The sequence below is a fragment of the Conger conger genome, chromosome 9 (assembly GCF_963514075.1).
Source record: "Conger conger chromosome 9, fConCon1.1, whole genome shotgun sequence".
NCBI classification, from domain to species: Eukaryota; Metazoa; Chordata; class Actinopteri; order Anguilliformes; family Congridae; genus Conger; species Conger conger.
In genome coordinates this window covers 9,970,262-9,987,394 of record NC_083768.1, presented here as the reverse complement: position 1 = coordinate 9,987,394, position 17,133 = coordinate 9,970,262, and the positions used below count along the sequence as shown (strand labels likewise).

The following is a 17,133-nucleotide window of genomic DNA, read 5'->3' as shown; positions in this document are numbered from 1 at the left end:
CACTCAAAGACTAGATCGCAGTAAAACGGGCGACACACGAGCAGCCTTCGGCTGTCAGTCATGCACATCAAGAAATGTACTGTAGCTAAAATGTCAGATGGCATAAAAGGTTAACTATGTAATTAAGGCCAGGAGTTGGTATGAAATCCAGAAATGGATACGGCCCTCTTTGCCCACCTCTGCCTTAGGACATGTGCGTAGGTTTGGTGTGAGACAGGGAGGCCTTACATATTTTAGACATATTTCCATATGTATTCATTGCTGAGTATGTCTCTCCAACAAAATTCAACCAGGTTAGATTGTATGGCCTTTCCAATTTCCCTCATACTTCATTCAGACTGTCTTTGTACATTAAAAGGAATAATAAAATTTTTTTTTTTAAATTATACATGGTATCATGCATACAGTAAATCCTCAAATTGTGTCCGGGATTCTATTTGAAGCCGGCCCCCAAATACAAATATTGCCTACCAGTAGGGCTATCAGTCCAGGAGCACTAGAAGACATTGTTTCGATTTAACTCAATGAAATAAAAGAGCTCTTCTTAATATTTTATATTGTTGGTTGGTTTAATACTGTTGCCAATGAAAAGTCGTTGTCCTACACCATGGGTCTCCAACACGTTGCTCTCAAGCTACCAGTCGCTTGCCAAAGGCTGAAGCAGTATACATTTAAACACAATTGCTGCCGCGAGGCATTCCAGCCTACGAATTTAATAAAACGTAAATCAGTCAAAATTAAAAATTAACTCAATTTAGGCTACTTGGCTACGCAATAAGGTTTCCATGTATTTACAGCACAGTGCACGTTCAATGAATGAATGAAAGCGGCTGCCTTGGCTCGCAATAAACAGACGGGTGGAAATCCCGACACTCTTTCAACTACATAAAACTTGACAGTGAACCATCAAATACCCCCCAGATTTCAGTGCCCATCAGTCCCAACATTTAGCAATAGAATCAAACAGTCCAAAAGTAAACTAAATCCCAAACCAAAGCGAAAATCTTTTGATAGCCTACCGGTATGCTGCTCCAAACGAAACGCATGTCTCACAATAAAACGCACTTTAGGAAAAAAAGATCCTTAACTTGCTGTTATGTACGCTAATTTGTTATTGTTCATGAAGGCGTGTCTGGCAAGTTGTTATTTTATGGATTCTGGACTTGCATGTGATTTAATGTGTGACCATATTTGCAATAAACTAAGTCTGTTAAGACTGACACTATGACTTACCAAACGGTGTTTCCTGATTAGCCTACACTAATTGGTTTCTGAACGGTAACAGGAAGTGTTGAACAGCGTTGGCCCACTTTAAGTGTAGCCTTTTACTTTATATCTGAGAATAAAATTCTACACCAGAAGCCTAATATGAAAAAAAGGCCTGCCTCGAATACAAGCCTGCCCCAAATAAAGGCCTATGCTTTGTAAATAAAGTAAATAAAATACACAATTGGACACACTTTGAGGATTTACGGTAGTCTAACCGATACTGAGGTCTAAAATGGCTATTGGTTTGGGGGTTAACGCTTTTGATAATCTGTTATGATACGAACGAAATAGACATCAGAGTTCATTTCTAGTAACTGAAGGGGGAATTTGCGAACTTGGACAGGTCAATTTTTAGATATTTTGCATATTTGCATATGACAATTTGCATATTCTCCTTAAATGTTTGTATTTACGTAAACATTCAAAATATAAAATTTTGATTGGAGGAAAGGATATTGATCGCAAGTGGTCGACAACCAAACACAAACTTTAAGACCGGAAACTGACTTTTGTTTCATACTGTAGTCTATAAAATTAATTATCCAAAGTTGACTCAAAATCAACGAAAATGAAAATCAACCGCAGACTAGTTTTCTTAGTACTAGAATGCATCTATTGGACAGATCCCCACATTTCTGAATATTGCCTACTATGCACACAATATTGCCATCTAGTGGAGAAAAGAATGAAGTGCCATATAGGTGAAAGTCTGTTTCTCTTATCTGCCATAGGTTATTCACCTGTTAAATATGGCTTGCATTTAGTGAGTTCGGGGAAGTATTAATCGGTTCAGATTTTTCACATTCCTGATATGACAGGTAGCCTAACCTACTCTGAAGATGACGTTGCACTTTCACGAATATTACCTGGATATAAAGTGTTTTCATACAGTCTATGGTACCTACTCACTGGATACGTTCTCTTTAGGTCATTAGTTAGCAACACAAAGCGAACCTTTGCTAAACAGATTTGTCATGCCGAACCGGCTAACCCGACCTTAATCTCACCCAGCTTTGTGTGCGCAACACCACGCCCAAATCCATTTACCATTTCGCTGCAAACGCTCCAGATCCCGATCACGCCTACATTTGCTTTGTTCCGCCGTGACATCAGCGGTTATTTGTGAACTGTCAAAGGCTAGCCTGGAAAGTGTAACGCTGAACAGTTTATAATCTGTCTCCAGCCTACGATTTTGGTGACTTCGACAGCATTGCTTCGTTTTAAAGATGAGCTCAATAAGGTATGTTGTCATGTTGTCGCCTAAGTCACAGCCGTGGGTTCACTTTCGTTATGTAAGCTATGATCTACATTGCTTTAATAATTGAAGTTTTAGTTTATTGCATAACATCACGTAACATGTAAACCTGTTACAGAGACAAAATTATCAAACACTGCGATAATCTCAAAGTGACAATGTCCAGACCGTTCTCTCAATGGACAGTACATCGTACGTTATAAAGGCTAACTTAAATAGTCTAATCTTGAACGAAACAAGCAACTGCCCTTTCTTAAAAGTTGGAAGCCATAATTACAACTCTGGAAAAATTAGATTGTTCTTTTGTTAATCTTGAATATAAGTGGAACATATCATTTAATGTAGTATCAATTGCGAGAAGATCAGCACTTGCTGAAACTTACTATCAGTTCAATCATACTTTGAATTAAATAAGTTATTTGCCTGCCTCTTATCAACAATAAAAATATTGTTTTTGTTCCTCTATTTTTTTTCCCTAGAAACATTTTCCGTGGACAATGGTCCTCCAATGCGAAACTCGATGGTAAAACAGTGATTATAACTGGGGCTAACACTGGCATTGGTAAAGAGACCGCGAAGGATCTGGCAAAGAGAGGTAGGCTACACAGCAAATTTATTTCAGGTTGTTTCTGGGGATCCCATGTGTGCGTTTCAGCGCCATTACGCATTTATATAGCGCCTTCATCCAAATTATGCTTATCATTCACCCATTCGTACACACCAATGGCGACTGGCTGCCTAAAAATTTTTTTTTATCTGGCACTGGGGACAGTACCATGATTCTTTTCACCAAGATTAATGTCTCCACCTTGAGCGCTCTAGCGCCACCAACTGGTCAAATTTGGAGGTACGTTTATGCATTTAAGTTTTGAGCTGTATGCCCAATTTTAAAAAATGAGGTACCGTTGGATTTATTGGATCAAGCCAAGTTCAACGCACCCATTGATGTCAATTTCTGCCACATTGGATTGTCCGCCATATTTCTGTTAAACGCGTAAGAAATATTCACAGTCCACAACTTTTGTCCAATCTTCACCAAATTTGCCCTGGATGATCTTCAGACCAAGCCTCACAAATCTGAAGTACTTTTGATTTTCAGTTGCCGAATCAAAGGCAAACAGCCTAAACACGACGTGGGCGCATATCTCAGTTACACCCAATATTTGGTCAATTGACATAAAACTTGCCATCAATGGTCACAGCCACACTTTTAACATGACCCATCAAGTTGCCATGGTGACCTTGCCCTGCTGGATTTCTTGGCCCCCTTCAACCCAGCTTGCAGGTTTAATTAATTAATTAATTTATACATTAGTGCATAAAAAACTTAGCTTTTAACCAAAGTGGCTTTGGGAGTTTTTTTTAACAGTTCTGAATGGTTTAGCATGCATAGCCAGTTTCCTCCCAGTGTGTATAGCAGTGTGCATGAATGACAGGTGACTTTTTATTGTGGCATGTTCTAAAGTATTTTGGCGAATAATGTTGTTGTTGTTTTTTTGGTGCTCCATAGGGGCCAGGATCATCATGGCCTGCCGAGATATCGGAAAGGCAGAGGACGCTCGGAAAGAGATTGTGGAAGATTCTGGAAACGAGAACGTTGTCGTCAGGAAACTCGATTTAGCCGACACCAAGTCAATCAGGGAATTTGCTGAGGGAATCAACAAAGGTAAGTCCCACAGAATTGACAGTGATAGACAGTCTAGTGCTTTGTCTGCAGTGACCATGACTTCCTGTGATTCCATGTTTTTAGTGCGTGGAAGGCATGTACACATTAGAGACATCCTTTAAGTGACTTTGGTTTAGCATGCAGAGTTGATTGTTCTAATGCTTTCATATTTTTGAATGTGTTGCTGACAGTTAACATGTAAAATATATGACATAATGTCTTAGATATTATTAACCAGCATCAGCACACAGTCCCCTCCAAAAGTATTGGAACTGCAAGGTGAATTCCTTTGTTTTTGTTATACACTGAAGACAATTGAGTTTGAAGTCAAAGGATGTACATGAGATGACAGATCAGAAATTCAGCTTTTATTTCCTGGTATTTTTTTAATCTACATTTGTTAAACAACTTAAAGCATATCACCTTTTGCATCTGATTTTTTGGTGAGCAAAGGTATTGGAAGATATGACTTACAGGTGTTTATCATTGCCCACATGTGTCCTGTTGGATTGATTGGTTAAACAATAAATAGTTTTGAATGTCTACTCTTGGTTTTAGCCTTGGGTTTTGCCTGTGAAGACTGCATTTGTGTTAGAAAAGATAAACCAACGTGAAGACCAGAGAGCTGTCTTTGGGAGAAAAGCAAGCCATTTTGAAGCTTAGAAAAGAGGGAAAATCAATCAGAGCCATTGCACAAGCATTTGGGATAGTTTGTACAACAACTTGGAATGTCCTGAAGAATAAAGAAGCCACTGGCGTACTGAGCAACTGACATCGACCCAGGAAAACAACAGCAGTTGATGACAGAAACATTGTGAGAGCTGTGAAGAAAACCCCAAAACATCAGTCAGTGACATCACAAACAATCATCACAGGGCAGGGTGAAGGTATTTCAATCAATTGTTCAAAGACTTATAGAGCAGGAATATAGAGGCTATACCACAAGATTCAAACCACTCATCAGTAGTATGTATTGGAGGGCGAGATTACAATTTGCAAAGAAGTACAGAGATGAGTCACAAAAGTTCTGGAACAAAGTCTTATGGAATGACGAAACCAAGATTAACCTCTACCAAAGAGATGGAAAGGCCAAAGTGTGGAGAAAGAACAGATCTACTCATGATGTAACTCATGATGGTAGCAGCAGGATGAATTCAGAAGTCTACAAAAACACTGTGTTTGCCAACTTACGGAGAAATGCGTCTAAACTAATTGGGAGGAACTTCATCATGCAGAAAGACAATGACCCAAAACACACTGCCAACACAACAAAGGACTTCATTAGGGTGAGAAAGTGAAAGGTCTTAGACTGGCCAAGTCAATCACCAGACCTTAAACCAACTGAGCATGCATTTCACCTCCTGAAGAGGTGATTGAAGGGAAAATTCCCCCAAACGACAACTGAAAGAGGCTGCAGTAAAAGCATCGCAAAAAAAGGAGTTTGGTGATGTAACTGGATCGCAGTCTTGATGCAGCTATTGCAAGCAAGGGATATGGTAGCAAATATGAAGTGTTATTTACTTATTTACTTTACTTAAATACTCTCTGTTCTAATACTTTTGCTCACCTAAAAATGAGCTGGTGTGATACCAAAGGTACTATGGTTCTACGTAGATTATCACATTTAGGTGTAAATACCAGGAAGTAAAAGCTGAAATTCTGAAGTCTTGTCTCGTGTTCATCTTTTTTATCTCAACATCAAATGTATTCAGTGCACTGAAAAACAAAGGAACTGGCCTTGCTGTTCCAATACTTTTTGAAGGGACTATAGATAGATATTTTCATACCTGTATTATGTTTGCTAAGGGTTAGAAGGTTATAATAGTTTTGGACAGGTGAATAGATTCACGAAAGAAGGAAAGAAAGTCAGGCAGAAAGAAAGAAAAAGAAAACATTTAAAATTTCTTCCCCCAGATGAGCAGCAGGTTAATATTCTCATCAACAATGCTGGGGTCATGATGTGTCCCTTCTCCAAGACGGTGGACGGCTTCGAGATGCAGTTTGGTATCAACCACTTGGGTAAGAGCAGCCCTGTGCCCACAGAGACGGAACAGCAGCAAGGTTGCCTCTTGACTACACATTGTCCAGTACAAAGGTTAAAGGATTGTACTGCTGAGTAGGTCTTGACCTATATAGAAGGATTAAAATGAATATTAACCTTTTGTTTCTAAAGTGACAATTTGAAGAAAGCCATTCCGCCTCGATCATTTAACAGGGCATTGTTCAGGGCCCTTTGTATTTAAATTCATTTGGAAAACTGCAAAAGCAATGCTCTTATGTATTCAAGGATGTTGAGCAGGAATTAGTCTAGACACATTTCTGGTATTATGGACTGTTGGAAGGAAGGCTTATCTTGGTTTACAAGGGTTCTTGCATTATCCAATGCATTGTGCTGTTGCCTGTCTCGCTTTTTCTTGCAGATCCAGAGTAAATTTTAGTCTGATTTTTCCAAAACTTTTAGTCCCAATTGCCAATTAAATCTGATTCAATTCAATTCACAGTATAAGGTAGTAAATATCTCAGAAATTCACCAGTCTCCTTGTTTTCTCTTAATTTAGTATCTCCTCGGAAAAGTGCTGTCTTATTTCCTTGGACCAGACATCTTGTGTGTGTATTATCACATGTTCCTGGAAGAAACACGAACACTACCCCTTTTTGGTAGTATATACCATATCTTATTAAACATTTTATTTTGATTCCTCTGTACATTAATGGAGGCGGCACAGATGGTGCACTGCCGCCTCACAGCAAGGAGGTCCTGGGTTCGAATCTCCGTCGGCCGGGGCCTGTCTGTGGGGAGTTTGCATGTTCTCCCCGTGTTTGCGTGGATTTCCTCTGGATACTCCGGTTTCCTCCCACAGTCCAAAGACATGCAGGATAGGCTGATTGGAGAGTCTAAATTGCCCATAGGTATGAGTGTGTGAGTGAATGGTGTGTGTGCCCTGCGATGGACTGGCGACCTGTCCAGGGTGTATTCCTGCCTTTCGCCCAATGTGTGCTGGGATAGGCTCCAACCCCCCTGCGACCCTGTTCAGGATAAGCGGGTTAAGATAATGGATGGATGGATGGATGGATGGATGGATGTTCATTAATGGCATTTGGCAGATGCTCTTATGCAGAGCGATTTACAGTTGATTAGACTAAGCAGGAGACAATCCTCCCCTGGCGCAATGCAGAGTTAAGGGCCTTGCTCAAGGGCACAACAGCTGTGCGGATGTTATTGTGGCTACACCGGGAATCGAACCAGCGACCTTGCGGGTCCCAGTCATGTACCTATCGTACTTGGTTATTGTACGATAGCCTCATGAGAGCGTGCTCTAAAGTGTGCACAGTCATTTTCACTTGTATTCGACCTGCATATCTGATAGGAGAAATATGTAGCTGGATGTAACAAGTAAACAAGTCTGTGTGACATATCACACAGCTCCATTATAGACGCTTGGAATGGCCAAGAGACACGTTCCCTGGGTGTTCATTTTTCTCAGAACAACCTTTGCCCCCTTATGAAATGATCAACATTTACTGGTACGCTGTACATATTCCAGGCTAATGGACATATGACACATTTATACAAGTTGAGATTACAATAGTAAAAGGTGTTCTGGAGAGAAGCAGTGGCTGGCCACACAGTCTCCTCCTGAATGTTGCAATAAAAGACAGGATACAAATACATGCTTCATATATTATTAACACTTTAAGGTGTGAGATTACAAATACGTGATTGGAATGTTCGAAACTGACTGAACACTCTCATGCTGATGTCACAATCACCGCTGCCGACTGAAAGCAGTGGAGTTCTAGAGCGCTGACTTTCGAATTTTGAAATGCATTCCGAAAGGCCTACACCTCTTCCCGTCCGTTCTTTCAGGTCACTTCCTGCTCACGCACCTGCTGTTGGATCTGATTAAAAGGTCTGCGCCCGGGCGCATCGTTAACCTCTCCTCCATGGCCCACTCCTGGGGCACCATCAAGCTGGACGACATCAACAGCGAGAAGAGGTACGATGACAGGAAGGCGTACGCCCAGAGCAAGCTGGCCAACGTCCTGTGCACACGCTCACTGGCCGCCAGGCTGCAAGGTGAGTCGCTCTGAGAATCAGAATCAGAATCAGAATCAGAATCAGAATCAGAATCGCTTCATTCGCCAAGTAGTTTTCACATACACATAGGTTTGTAGGTGCATGCATGCAGACAACATACAGAATAATACATAAAGTATAAACATAGATAGAAAATGAAGTAGAATGTAAATATAAATATGAATAAAAATAAATATTTACAATGCAGGATGATTCTGAAGCAGGGTATGTGAAATATTATTAAAGTGCCAGATCTAAAGTCTATGGGGGCAGGTTTAAGAGTCTGTGGCTATGGAGGGGGTCCCGGGCCTTGTTGACTTTGATGACTCTCCCCAGGGCTATTGCACCAGGACATAAAAACCCCAGGAACTGATTGGATGGAAGTGAATAAACTGAGTAATAGGACCTGGTGGGGTGTCCCAGCTGATGCCTGATAAGAGGTTGCCAGCAGTAGGACTTGGGGTGGGTTTACTTCCGCCTGTGTTCCTGAGGTGATGGGTGCTGCAGCTGGGCAACAAATTAAATATTACGAGGGTCGGACCGGGAGGAATCTTATGTGCCCCCGTGTTTTAAACTGAGGGGAAGTGGGGAGGGAGGTTCATGGCCTAGCCATGGGTGGAGTGATCAATAAAAGTATACAAAAGGAAACGTTAAAAATACATAAATTAATTTAATCTTCGCTGTGGATGTGTTTAAATAAGCCATGAGAGTTAGTGAGAGGAATGAAAAGAAAGCAGTAATAAAAGTGCGCTGAACACACAGCCCCTGATGAACTGCTCTACAGGAAGCTTAAAACCACGGCTAGAACACAGTCCTCTCTGGGAGACGGTGGTATTGGTAAGCTGGTGGGTGGAAGTGGGCGATTCTGCAGGATGCGTCGTCTGAAGGGGACGGCGTCGTTAGGGGACTGGTCCGTGATCGTCCCGAGTGTGCCCGTGTCACAGCACCCCCCTGCCCCGCCTCGCCGGCCCCCATTTAAACGCCCTACGGGGCAGCGCAGGGAGCAGCTCTGCCGTCCCACCGGTCCGTGGTCGAACCCTTACGCCATGGTCTCCGTTCCCCGAACCCTGAGACGGCTGGCTCTCCCCTCCCTGCACAGCCACCGGTCCGTGGTCGAACCCTACGCCATGGTCTCCGTTCCCCGAACCCTGAGACGGCTGGCTCTCCCCTCCCTGCGCAGCCACCGGTTCGTGGTCGAACCCTACGCCATGGTCTCCGTTCCCCGAACCCTGAGACGGCTGGCTCTCCCCTCCCTGCACAGCCACCGGTCCGTGGTCGAACCCTACACCATGGCCAGATGCCTCCATTCCCCGCACCCTAAGACGGCTGGCTCTCCCCTCCCCCAGCCCCGGATCGGTGGAGCCAAAGCCAACAGGACAGCATAATCATCGGCCGTCTTCTGATGCAGACCTTTTTCCAACCGCATCTGGGTCCCCTCTTATCTCTACCCCCAGTGCCCTCCCAAGCGTTATGATGGTTTGGTTATGGCGTCTTTACGGTATCTTTAAGTTATAATTTTTATGACTGTACACTCTTCTTCTTAGGGCTTCTTGTGGACGTAGTGTGCGTGTATTCATCATTTGCATTGTGGTGCAAAGGTTTCACAGAGACGAGGAAGCAGACACACCAGCAGTTGTGCCAGTATTGCGATATCTGCGGCTATGCAACGGGACGCTAATATTTCTCAAGTGCAGACTTGTCTGACAAAATATTTATCATTTCCTTATTTGACTCACTCAGCGTTCTTTGTGCGTATGAAATGTGAGACTTGAGCAGTTCCTTGTTCTTCAGGCTCCGTATCTTTGGTCACATGTAAGATGGCGCTGTTCTGCAGTACAGAAAGCCGGTAAATCCGCTCAAAACTCTTCCCGTGAAATAATAAAACACCCTTTCTGATTTTGCAGCAGCAGAAACGGGCGCAGACGTGCGGTGTCATGGCCGATCCTCGCTCCGCTAGCACAGTGATGATGGTGCTCGTTCTCTCCCGTTATCAGGCACAGGGGTGACGGTGTGTGTTCTCCCCCCTGATCAGGTACAGGGGTGACGGTGTGTGTTCTCTCCCCTGATCACAGGGGTGACGGTGTATGTTCTCCCCCCTGATCAGGCACAGGGGTGACAGTGTGTGCTCTCTCCCCTGATCACAGGGGTGACGGTGTGTGTTCTCTCCCCTGATCACAGGGGTGACGGTGTGTGTTCTTTCCCGTTATCAGGCACAGGGGTGACTGTGTGTTGTCTCCCCTGATCACAGGGGTGACGGTGCTCATTCTCTCCCCTGATCAGGCACAGGGGTGACAGTGTGTGTTCTCTCCCCTGATCACAGGGGTGACGGTGTGTGTTCTCTCCCCTGATCACAGGGGTGACGGTGTGTGTTCTCCCCCCTGATCAGGCACAGGGGTGACAGTGTGTGCTCTCTCCCCTGATCACAGGGGTGACGGTGTGTGTTCTCTCCCCTGATCACAGGGGTGACGGTGCTCATTCTCTCCCCTGATCACAGGGGTGACTGTGTGTGTTCTCTCCCCTGATCACAGGGGTGACGGTGTGTGTTCTCCCCCCTGATCAGGCACAGGGGTGACAGTGTGTGCTCTCTCCCCTGATCACAGGGGTGACGGTGTGTGTTCTCTCCCCTGATCACAGGGGTGACGGTGCTCATTCTCTCCCCTGATTACAGGGGTGACAGTGTGTGTTCTCTCCCCTGATCACAGGGGTGACGGTGCTCGTTCTCTCCCCTGATCAGGCACAGGGGTGACGGTGTGTGTTCTCTCCCCTGATCACAGGGGTGACGGTGTGTGTTCTCTCCCCTGATCACAGGGGTGACGGTGCTCGTTCTCTCCCCTGATCAGGCACAGGGGTGACGGTGTGTGTTCTCTCCCCTGATCACAGGGGTGACGGTGTGTGTTCTCCCCCGATCACAGGGGTGACTGTGCTCATTCTCTCCCCTGATCAGGCACAGGGGTGACGGTGTACGCGGTCCATCCCGGGGTGGTGCAGACGGAGCTGGGGAGGCACCTGAGCACGCCGCTGAAGGCGGCCTTTGTGGTGGTGAAGCCCTTCATCAAGACGCCCGTGCAAGGCGCCCAGACCTCCATCTACTGCGCGGTGGCCCCGGAGCTGGAGGGCGAGAGTGGCCAGTACTACAGGTACACCGGAGGAGCGGCGTTCGAATGGCACCAGGCCTTATTGCGCGATACAATTAAACCCAGGGAACTGGCTTCTACAGGTATTCTCAGTGTCACCCAACTACAGTGGTATGTGATGGCCAAGGAAAATGGAACAGATTTCCTTCTTTATGATTCATTAAACCGCTCTACCGTGCCTGATGTATCATTAAAATAACTGAAAGAAATTACTATAAATCCATACCTATGATACACCGAAGAGCCGGACTTCTGTGGATAAAGTAGTACTCCTAAGACCAGTACTTAATTTGTGTCCCCTGTAGGTGTACTGTGCTGAAACCTACACTACCAGGGACATTCAAAATAAAAATAAGATTGTGAAAATATTTTCACATTTTTGTCATCGAAGACTGGATTTGCAGTTTGTCAAAAAAATAATTAAAGATTCAATTTTCTGCATGCATGTTTTGTAAATGAAGCATAAGAATCCTTCCTTGTGTGGTATTGTAACGCCTCTCCTGTCTACGTAGCGACTGCGCGCAGGCCCGCCCCAGCAGGGCCGGACGGGATGACGTCATGGCTCAGAAGCTGTGGGAGCTCAGCTGCCAGATGCTGGGTATAACGTGGGACTGACACGCGCGCCGCGGTCTTCCCGGCAGGGCCGTCAACATTCCCGTATTCAACATTCCGCCACCGCCGCACTCTGGTTTTCTACTGACGTCGGCCGGGCTTCAGAGACGGAATTTCAAACATTTCAATTCAGTTGCACTGTGTTCGCATTGCCGGCATTCCACGGGATATACTGAAGATATGATCTATAACTGCACCAGGTTAGGGTTCCTGTGCTGATTCTCATGACAGGGATGCAGTTCTTAAACTTAATGTTAAGTACCATTATTACCCTTGCTTCATAATTGGTAGTATCGTTAGTACTATCTCTGAGGTCCTGTGAAGAATTTCCTTGCCTCGTACATTGTTTTGACAGCCAACTTTTATAAAATTCAAATTCTGAATTCAACAAATTGCTGCAATATATTATCAGTGGATTTTCTTTCAATCACAAAATGTATTATAATATTTCCCTAGATTTGTTCTTGTTGATAGTTTTGTTGATAGTTATTGTGGTTATGGTTATGGTGATGCAATATAATACAGACCCAACCAATTCACTAACCTGGAACTGTCAACCTATGTTAGTGTGCATAAATGGTGTCCAGATGATGAAGGCTACTAGTATTGCAGGAAGAAAATCTTTCTTATTTTTTGTGTTTTGTTGATTTAATATATTTATTAATCATATCTTTTAATCTTTTTTTTATTCTTTTATTTTTATTTTTTACCATAAATGTGCATCCTTTTAGTGTTTACATACCTCACGGAAAATTAGGTAGTATCGTAAAGTTGGAAGATATTGTAATACTATCTCATTTAGTAGTGTAATTGTATGGCAAGTGCAAGGAATAGTTTAGGATAAATCACTCTGTTATGTTTCAGAGGGAATATTAGCCATGGAATTGCCCTATTCATTACTATGTAACATTATGTAAATATTTTATGGAAATCTGAAAATAAATATCATCAATAATAATAAATAGGTTTTCCTTATTTGCTATTCTTCAGAAAAAAATATTTGCACCCTACCCACATACCAGTATTTGTAAGGTTGTAATTTCAAATGAATAGCATAGCATTCAGGTTCGGGTAACGTTTCTCCAACACCGAATGTTATGCAGCCAACATGCGTCTATATTACCCCACATACTACCATCCGAGTATACGGGGTTCTCCCTCTGCCATCATTTTTCCGAACAACAGACGTGTATGTCAAAGGAAAACAACTTCCGGGTCAACTTCCAAACGCATACGTCAGCTGTAACATTTTAAGTGGAGACCGAAGAGTACGTGGCTTTTCTAGAGAACAGACTGGCGAACGGGAGGCAGCAGAGGCAGTTTCGTTGATTTAACACGGGTGAGTAATCTTTGCAATATCGAGTAAAATACTCTTTTATTCTTCTTAAATTAGAAAACAGCCTTTCTGACGTTGTGCAGTTTGCTTTTAAGTTGCTCGCGTGATGTAGTTATTTTTCTTTCAGAAGATATGATGAAAACCGCATAATAGCCTACGCTAGTTGAGACTCTCAAGGCCTGATTCTTCGTTTGCCAGTGAACTAACTTATAACTTTATTTACGTTATAACTAACACTATAGTTAACGTTAATAAGGTGTCAATCTCGTGATTTAGACGATGTGGTTGGGTAAAGCTGCGGACAATACAGATTCTGAACACTTGTGATCTTTGGTTTACAGAAAAATACAGTCAACCACCATGGACCAAGTAATGCAGTTTGTTGAGCCTAGCCGGCAGTTTGTGAAGGACTCCATACGGCTCGTGAAGAGGTGTACCAAGCCAGACAGAAAAGGTGAAATACGTCAGCCCAAATGCGTAATCATGTGACACAATTTTGCCGTCGGATCGAACCCGACCCTCAAATGTTCTAGCACTTTAGCGAATTTGCTGCTGTGATAAATGCAACGTGTTTTTTTCATGTTGGCTATGCCACGTCAGTCATTTATTTTGAAACAAACTGCATATATGCAAATTCGCAATATAAATCGCTAGTGTGTGTACATTAGAAGTCTATGCAACCCATTTCTAATGGCAGTTTCCTTGTACGTTTCTTTCTTTTTTCCAGAATTCCAGAAGATCGCAATGGCTACAGCAATTGGTTTTGCCATCATGGGATTTATCGGATTTTTCGTCAAACTCATTCACATCCCCATCAACAACATCATTGTGTGAGTACCGTTGGACGTTAGTCTTGATTATTTAATGGACTCGATCATATCTAATTTGACATTGCTTATGAGTACCGGCTATAACTGCTGACTGCAAGTGTATCCTAATAATTTTAATGTACATGCGTGAACCAGGGTAATGTATAGAGCCGTCTGCAAATTTAAAAACAAGGAATTCGTTTGGAACAAAAAGCAGTACGCGGACAGACCCTCGGGCTTGTGCACGCCTGCGTTAGACGCTAAAACACTTCTGGATATGGGTTAATCTGAAACCGTTTTTACGTATTAAATACAAAATCATTCATTAACCTATGTTTATTCAAATGCATTTTTATTTCCAAAGGACATATTTTTAGACGACAGACTGTATGTATCCAGAGGATGCACAATGTAGTGCCTATATCGGGATTTGGGAAATGTGAAAAATCAGAGCCAGGTTTCTATTTTCATTTGGTCCGGGATAGATCGTTATCCTGGGGGCTGATGGGACATGTAGTCCTGCCAATACTGCTTCCCTGCAGAGCGGCGTTTCATTCTTCCCGATATATGCACAGCATTTGCATCTCTGGTGGACATTTTAATTGGCCATGGTTATGCTCATGTTCAGCATATAATTAAACTTTATGTAATTATGCAAAAGCTATGATTGTCTTCTATCGTTTGCAGTATAATCAAATGTTTGTATAATACTAACGTTGAGTGCATTTATTTTATTTTTTTATTCCAGTGGTGGCTGAATCCCATTCCTGATGCCTAACGGACACCACACATGACCAGAGACCCAATCCGAATCCGTTGATCTGCCTTGACTTTTACATTCAGTGTACATTTTGTATTCGACTGTGTTTATAAATAAATGACCAAATAAACTAAGAAATGAAAAGCGCATTCGTTTCATCATCAGCAGCGGCTGTTAAAAGGCACGGGCGATGTGAAGGGGGCGGGTCCCTCCGCGATCTATTTCCAGTTAATCCCCATGGTCCAGAGCAGCGGCCGGTCGCTCGTCACAGTAACAGGGCTCCTTCCCTTCGCGCGATCATGGTCTGCGTAAGTGTTGCTGGTGCTCACCAGGTTGCCGAACGCCAGCGTCTGCTCGTCTGAAAGGCAAGAGAATAGCGTTTTTAGCACTCCATCACTGTCGCAGAGACGCACGCTGTGCACGGCTCTTTCTCCTCCTACTGCAACTGCCATCTCTCAACCCTAAGCAGCTGTTAATTGTTGTCCTAAGCCACTTAATGTCTACTGAAGGATGATTTTTTTCCCTCTTCAAGACGAGCTGAATCTTATTGTGACAACACCGGATCGAACCACCGACCTTGCGGGTCTCAGTCATGTACTTTAACCACTACACTACAGGCCGCCCCTGGTTTTTTTTTTTTTTTTTTTTTGCATCCATTCTGGTGCAAAAAAGCTAAAACTCAGGTTCTATCTACACAAACTATTTTAAGATGCCAGTTCTGTGAGAAGAAATCTTCCACTGTGTTTGAGCTTCTGTAACTTTGATTTAGTAACACTTGAAATTATTCTGACTCTTGTATACCAAACCCTAAAGGGTCCCCTTTCAGTATACACCAGGATTATGTAGTCCACAGGGTTAAAGAATAGTAGGCATTTTTTTACATTTTAGTAATTTGGCAGACGCTTTTAATCCAAAGCGAGTTACAAGTGCATAGGTTCTTCCACAAGTTAAAGCTTCACATCCATAGCTAGTAAAATACAAGAAGTGCTGTTCTAAACATACAGTCATCATACGTGCAGCTCGACCACCAGGTGCTCGTAGTGAGGGAACCATAAGGCGACCAGAGCTGGCAGACCGGAGTGGTCTAGCTGGGGAGTAGGGAGTGATCAGGGATTGTATGTAAGGTGGGCAGTCCCCTTCCCCTGAAATGCCAATACTAGGGCCTTGAATCGGATGCATGCAGCAATAGGAAGCCAGTGGAGGCCAATGAGGAGTGGGGTGACATGAGCTGACCTAGGCTGACTGGTGATCAGACGGGCTACAGCATTCTGGACCAGCTGGAGGGGCTTGATGGCACAAGCTGGTAGACCAGCTAGTAGGGAGTTGCAGTAATCCAGGTGGGAAATGACGAGCGCCTGGAGTAGGAGCTGGGTGGCTTTCTCCGTCAGGAGATGACGAATACGCTGTATATTGTAGAGGAAGAACCTGCAGGTTCTGGCAGTGGAGGATACTTGTGGGGCCAGGGTGAGGCTGTTATCAAGAGTCACCCCAAGATTCTTTGCCGTATGGGTGGAGGAAACTACAAAGTCCTCAACAGTCAGTGAGAGATTTTATTTTGGGTATGTCATTTTCAAGCTTGTGTTAAGAAAGGGGATGACACTTAAGGGGTCAAGTCATTGCCTGGCTAAAGAATCATCCACATGGTTGTTTCTCCTAGCTTTGACTGCTCATTGAAAGGAAACCTCAAACACCTGCAGACACTGCAGCCCCCTGGGACTTTAGTTTGACACCCCTGCCTTATGGGAGAATATGTACTTTGGTTGATGGTCATTTATTTGAAGACAGTTCCGTTTTGGGACTAAAAACAGAAAGGTCAGACTAATTTCCACTGTGGTTGCCAGTTAGTGGTTTCATTCGCAAACCCCAAATGTCTGAATCAACTGGGTATGATGGTCCAGTTAAACAAAATGCTTGTTTGTGGTGTACCTTACAGGCAATATCAATTAATATGCTTGCAGTTACATTACTCAAGGCACTGAGTAAAATAAATTTACGACTGCCAAGGCCGGTCACAATAGTGTGTACCTACAGTGCATCCGGAAAGTATTCACAGCGCTTCACTTTTCCCACATTGTGTTATATTACAGCCTTATTCCAAAATGGAATAAATTCATTTTTTTCCCTCAAAATTCTACACACAACACCCCATAATGACAAGATGAAATAAGTCTTTTTGAAATTTTTGCAAATTTATTAAAAATTAAAAACTCAGAA

General features: G+C 43.4%; 3 protein-coding genes across 6 annotated transcripts in view; 2 read left to right on the top strand and 1 right to left on the bottom strand.

Moving 5' to 3' along the window:
• Positions 1–2,370: 2,370 nt before the first annotated feature.
• Positions 2,371–13,353, top strand: LOC133136442 (retinol dehydrogenase 12-like). Of its 3 annotated transcripts, XR_009709526.1 has the most exons (8): positions 2,371–2,509; positions 3,004–3,119; positions 4,035–4,190; positions 6,105–6,209; positions 8,059–8,268; positions 11,213–11,405; positions 11,915–12,214; positions 13,200–13,353. XR_009709526.1 is itself a non-coding variant. In XM_061253918.1 (7 exons), exons 1-7 carry the CDS (start codon positions 2,496–2,498, stop codon positions 12,015–12,017), a joined length of 897 nt encoding a protein of 298 aa, XP_061109902.1. In that variant the 5' UTR covers positions 2,371–2,495; the 3' UTR covers positions 12,018–12,976. The 3 variants fall into 3 exon arrangements, 2 of the variants coding, with proteins under 2 accessions (XP_061109902.1, XP_061109901.1); XM_061253918.1 differs by lacking the exon at positions 13,200–13,353 and having other exon boundaries at positions 11,915–12,976; XM_061253917.1 differs by lacking the exons at positions 11,915–12,214; positions 13,200–13,353 and having other exon boundaries at positions 11,213–11,886.
• On the top strand, positions 13,216–15,063 carry sec61g (SEC61 translocon subunit gamma). Its single transcript, XM_061253922.1, has 4 exons — positions 13,216–13,353; positions 13,692–13,804; positions 14,078–14,180; positions 14,908–15,063. Exons 2-4 carry the CDS (start codon positions 13,711–13,713, stop codon positions 14,915–14,917), a joined length of 207 nt encoding a protein of 68 aa, XP_061109906.1. The 5' UTR covers positions 13,216–13,353; positions 13,692–13,710; the 3' UTR covers positions 14,918–15,063.
• Positions 14,495–17,133, bottom strand: part of tpk1 (thiamin pyrophosphokinase 1) — a 40,586-nt gene continuing 37,947 nt past the window's right edge. For both annotated transcript variants that reach the window (XM_061253919.1, XM_061253920.1), the window contains exon 9: positions 14,495–15,277. In XM_061253919.1, the coding sequence (XP_061109903.1) occupies positions 15,138–15,277 (140 nt within the window). In that variant the 3' untranslated portion in view covers positions 14,495–15,137. The remainder of the gene's footprint in view (positions 15,278–17,133) is intronic.

Coding starts and splice junctions, on each gene's coding strand:
- sec61g (XM_061253922.1), top strand. CDS start 13,711: ATGGACCAAGTAATGCAGTTTGTTGAGCCTAGCCGGCAGTTTGTGAAG. Junction 13,805..14,077: donor TACCAAGCCAGACAGAAAAG/GTGAAATACGTC, acceptor TCTTTTTTCCAG/AATTCCAGAAGATCGCAATG.
- LOC133136442 (XM_061253917.1), top strand. Junction 4,191..6,104: donor TGCTGAGGGAATCAACAAAG/GTAAGTCCCACA, acceptor TTCTTCCCCCAG/ATGAGCAGCAGGTTAATATT. Junction 6,210..8,058: donor GTTTGGTATCAACCACTTGG/GTAAGAGCAGCC, acceptor CCGTTCTTTCAG/GTCACTTCCTGCTCACGCAC.